Source organism: Carlito syrichta, unplaced genomic scaffold (genome assembly GCF_000164805.1).
Source record: "Carlito syrichta isolate Samal-C Ts95f unplaced genomic scaffold, Tarsius_syrichta-2.0.1 Scaffold120490, whole genome shotgun sequence".
NCBI classification, from domain to species: Eukaryota; Metazoa; Chordata; class Mammalia; order Primates; family Tarsiidae; genus Carlito; species Carlito syrichta.
Window position 1 is genome coordinate 464924 of NW_007064586.1, and position 4803 is coordinate 469726.

Sequence of the window (4803 nt, forward strand, 5' to 3'; positions counted from 1 at the left end):
CTCAAGAAGCTGACACCATCAGCCTCCAGAAGCTGGGCACGGTTGTGGGCTGGGCCACCTCCCCGGGAGGGGGCACCTGGGATCTAGTGATGGGGTGGGGGACGGTCTGCCGGAGAGTAGCGACCTTTCCTCCAGGCCATTTGGAGCCGAAGAGACCCCAGGCTCTATTTCCATCTTGTTGGACCAGCTGGGACCATGCCACTGATGGAAGGTCCCCAGCTAACCCCTCCTGGGGATCTCCCCCAGCCATCACAGATGGCAGCAGGCCCGCTGACAGAGCTGCCCGGTGATGAGTGCCTTCACACCCGACAGCCGGTGCCCCCGCTGTGACCTGTACCATTCCACAGGCACCTGCTCTGGCTGAAAACACACTGGAAAACCCAGACATGGAAGGACTGTGGCATTGACCATGACTTTCCATGATGGGCTCCCTCATTAGCAAGTCAGTGAGTGTCTCTTAAATGAGCTCATCACTCATTTCTAGCACGATCTAGCCAGACTTTTGAGCCATTTTCTCACGCTGAACTCTTTAAAAAATTTTTTAAAGAAATAGTCTCACTCTGTCACCCAGGCTGGAGTGCAGGGGTGTGATCATAGCTCACTGCAGCCTCAAACTCCTGGTTCAGGTGATCCTTCTGCCTTAGCCTCTCAACTAGCTGGGACTGCGGACATGTACCACAATGCCTGACTAATTTTTTATTTTTATCTTTTTGTAGAGACGTGGTCTTGCTATGTTGCCCAGGCTGGTCTTGAACTCCTGGGCCCAAGCAATCCTCCCACCTCCCAAAGTGCTGAGATGACAGGCGTGAGTCACCATACCCAGCCTTGTGCTAGACTCTTGTCCTGGAGCCTTGAGCCCATCTTGCTTTGAGCCCCACACACTTCCTCCCCCAAGCTGTGGCTATTTAGGAGAGAGCTTCTCTCTGCCCTTGACTGTAAACTCCTCACAGGTGGGAACCACATCTCACGCATCCCTGTATCCCCCGGAGCACCTGAGCCCAGTGCTTGGCACACAGTAGGTGCTCCATAAGTGCCTGTTGCGTGACTCCCACGGGCTTGAAGGGGGACTTGCTTGACGCCCGTGAGTCCAGGGCTCCCCAGGGTCAGCTGGGGCTGGGGAGCAGGACGGTGCTGGCTGGGGCAGGCGGGCACTCACAGCAGGCAGGGCTGGAACAGTAGACCGAGGGCACCCACAGGTTGGAGGAGCCGGTGTCGAAGATGACGGTGAACTCCTGGGGGGGTGTTCCGATGCCGATGGTGCCAAAGTACTCCATCTAACGGGGCCGGGACAGCGCGGTTCACGGATCGCGGCCTCCCCACCCAGGCCTCCCCACCCAGGCCTCCCTGGGACCATCTCTGAGTGGCCTCCTCAGCCCCCCACCCCACTTTCCCTTCACGGTTCTTGTCTTTCTCCCCGTCCACTGCATTCACCCTGGCAAGCCCCGCCCCGGTCTCCCTTCTGAAGTCTTCCCTGATTGCTCCCCTGATGACCCTCTGCTCGTTCCCTCCGGAGCCTCTAATGACAATCCGCTCGCCCCTCTTCAGCCACTGCCTTGCGTGCTCAGTCTTGCCATCCTAGAGAGTGCACGTCCTCAGAGAACAGGGTGGAAACTTCTAGCGCCCAGCAGTGTCAAGACTTAACTGTGTGTTCATTAAGTTGTGGATCGGGAGATAAACAAGTCCTCTCTCTCTCTCTCTCTCTCTCTCTCTCTCTCTCTCTCTCTCTCTCTCACTCTCTCTAGAGTGCAGTGGCACGCTTATGGCCACCGCGACCTCCTGGGCTCAGGCGATCCTCCCACCTCAACCTTCCAAGCAGCTGGAACTACAGGCATGTGCCACCATGCCCGACCACTTTTTTAACTTATTGTAAAGACGAGGTCTCGTTACTTTGTCCAGGCTGGTCTCGAACCCCTGGGCTTAGGCAATCCTCTCACCTCTGCCTCCCAAAGTGCTGGGATTACAGGCGTGAGCCACCACGCCCGGCTCACTATTTGTTAATATAAACCAATAGGCCACCTAAGTCTCTTAGCAAGGGCCAGCCAGGCTCTGTGCTAAACACACCAAACAACTTTATTATGCTAGTTGCCAGCAACAGCCCTCTGGTGGAAGATACTAGGGTCCTGTTTTATAGACCAGGAAACTGAAGCTCAGAGCAGTGAGATGGCTTGCCCAAGTTCGCATGGCTTGGAAGCACTAGGACCCACATTTGCACCAGGTCTGGTGGATTTCAGAGGCCATGCTCTTAGCTAAGGCGACACTGCTTTGTGCCCTTCGCAGAGGGGACATACAGTATCTGTGGAAGGGCAGAGCACGCCATTGGTCTCCAAAAAAAGAGTCAGAGTAAACCAGGCACAGTGGCTCACACCTGTAATCCCAGCACTTTGGGAGGCAGAGCGAGAAGATTGTCTGAGCTCAGGGTTTTGAGACCAGCCCGAGCAACAGGGCAAGATCTCATCTCTACCAAAAAAAAAAAAAAATTAGCTGGGTGTGGTGGCACATGCCTGTGGTTCCAGCTACCTGGAAAGCTGAGATGGGGGGATCACATGAGCCCAGCAGGTTGAGACTGCTGTGGCCATGAGTGTGCCATGGCACTCCAGCCTGGGTGAAAGAGTGAGACTCTGACTTAGAAAAAAAAAAGAGGTGGAGTGTTGGTCCTGAGATTCAGAGCTGATCCTAGTTAACCGGCGGCCATTAGGATTCAGTCCGCCCTGCTCCTGGCCTCTCTGGCCTCCCTGTCTCTAACCCCTTGGACTTGACTCCGCCTTGCCCTCCCTCCCTGCCTGCCTTCCCTGCTCTCTGGGCTTCTTTCTTCAAATGCCACTCTGCTTCCTCCTGCTACAGGGTTTGCAACAAGCCCCCTGGCTTTCTGCAAATCTCTCCCTTCTCTTGGAAAAGTCTGCTCTTCCTGCATGGCTCAAGAGGGGCCACAAGTCAGACTCTCAGCATGACACCTTTGCTCTGCAGTCCTTGTCTTGGTGGTTCCTTTCATTGCTTCGTGGGGCTGCTGCTGCTTTTTTTAAGTCAGGGTCTCTCTCTGTCGCCCAGACTGGATGCAGGGGCACCATCACAGCTCGCTGCAGCCTCAGCCTTCCGAGCTCAGGGGATCCTTCTGCCTCAGCCTCCTGAGTAGTTGAGACTACAGGCACATGCCACCACACTGGGCTCATTTCTTTTGGTTTTTTTATAGAGACAGGGTCTCACTATGCCACCCAGGCTGGTCTCAAACTCCTGGGCTCAAGCAATCCTCTGGTCTCAGCCTCCCAAAATGCTGAGATTACAGGTGTGAGCCACTGTGCCCGGCCAGAGGCTTCTTGATTGTTCTTTCTCTCCTTGACTGCGAGCTCAGAGCCGTTCACGGCTCTTTTCCCCTGGTTCATTCAGGACAGGCCCCAACACATAACAAGGTGCTCAGTAGAAATAAACATGGAGCGAATGAACAGATGAATGAATGAATGAATGAATGCACGAATGAACGAAGGAGAGCAACACCTCTGACGGAGCTTTCCGGAGACCCCCGGGGAGGTCTGGCCCATCCTCCAAGGCCCTGGGACGCCCTCTCTCCCACCAGCCAAGGCCTCAGAGCTGCCCCGCCGCCTGCCCAGGGAACTCACATCCATATAGTTCACCAGGGGCTGGGTGGCCAGCGTGGTGGCGTCATTCTGGGGGAAGTACTTGGTGGCTGGGTTGAAGGGGTGCTTCTTCAGGAAGTCCTCCAGCTGGCCGTGCTCAGTCAGAGTCTTCCTCAGGGACTTCTTTTTGATGAGGGGGACCCTACGGTTTGGGCGAGGAGGAGTCATCAGGCAAGGCTTCTGCACACGGGGCGCTGTGGGAGCCCCAGAAGGGAAAGGAAGCCGGTCCAGGAGGAAAAGAAGGAGGGAAGAGAGGGGAAGCTCCAATTCTGGGGGCCTGATGATGCAAAGGAGTGAAGAGATTGCTGCCGAGTGAGAGGGCTGGGAGCCCAACCCAGGCCGGACTCGGGCCGAGTCTGCAGCGCTGCCTCCCTGAAAGGTCGGAGGGAGGCGGGACATGAGGACTGTGAGACAGTCAGAGAGACAGGAGCTGCCTGCAGGAGGAAGGGAGGAAGAGAGAGATGAGGGGCTGGGCACGGTGGGTCACGCCTGCCATCCCAGCACTTTGGGAGGCTGAGGTGGGAGGATCACTTGAGGCCAGGAGTTCAGGCCAACCTGGGCAACAAAGAGAGACCCTGTCTCTAGGAAAAAACACAAAGATTAGCCAGGCGTGGTGGTGCACACCGATCGTGCCAGCTGCTCGGGAGGCCGAGGTGGGAGGATCGCCTGAGTCCCGGAGGTGGAGGCTGCAGTGAGCCGTGATCGTGACACGGCACTCCAGCCTGGGCAACGAGGGGAGACTCCAGCTCAAAAAAAGGAAGAGAAAGATGGGAGGAAGGAAGGGGCTGCGAGAGGCAGCCAGGGGCCAGGACGTTGCCTTGGGAGGCCGTGTGCATGCGGGTCACCCCAACTCACTTGATGATGGTGCACTCTGCGAGTGCCACCAGCCCAAGCAGCAGCAGCCACTTCATGGTGCTTCCCGGACTCCGACGTGAGGGAGAAGTCCCGACAGGAGGAAGGTGCCCAGCAGCCAAGGAGCTGCTCCTTATATACCACACAAGCCCTCGGCCGTCTGCCTTATCAGCCCCTGGTGTCACCCATGACCCTGACCCCAAACAGGAAAGGTCCTGATAAGCCTGTCCCCGCCCTGAGCCATGTTCTGAGAAGTTTCCAGTTGAGTAGCTTTCCACCGTGACCACGGTACGGGGGGATGGACCTGCAGCCGGTGGGAGAA

The 4803-nt window shown here is 56.7% G+C and overlaps 1 protein-coding gene across 1 annotated transcript in view; it reads right to left on the reverse strand.

The window, feature by feature from the left end:
* LOC103249430 (pepsin A) overlaps positions 1–4586 on the reverse strand; it is a 10700-nt gene extending 6114 nt beyond the window's left edge. Inside the window, exons 1-3 of the mRNA XM_008048064.2 lie at positions 4485–4586; positions 3612–3771; positions 1157–1274 (exon numbers count right to left, since the gene is read on the reverse strand). Coding sequence (XP_008046255.1) covers positions 1157–1274; positions 3612–3771; positions 4485–4540 — 334 coding nt within the window. The 5' untranslated portion in view covers positions 4541–4586. The remainder of the gene's footprint in view (positions 1–1156; positions 1275–3611; positions 3772–4484) is intronic.
* Positions 4587–4803: the final 217 nt, after the last annotated feature.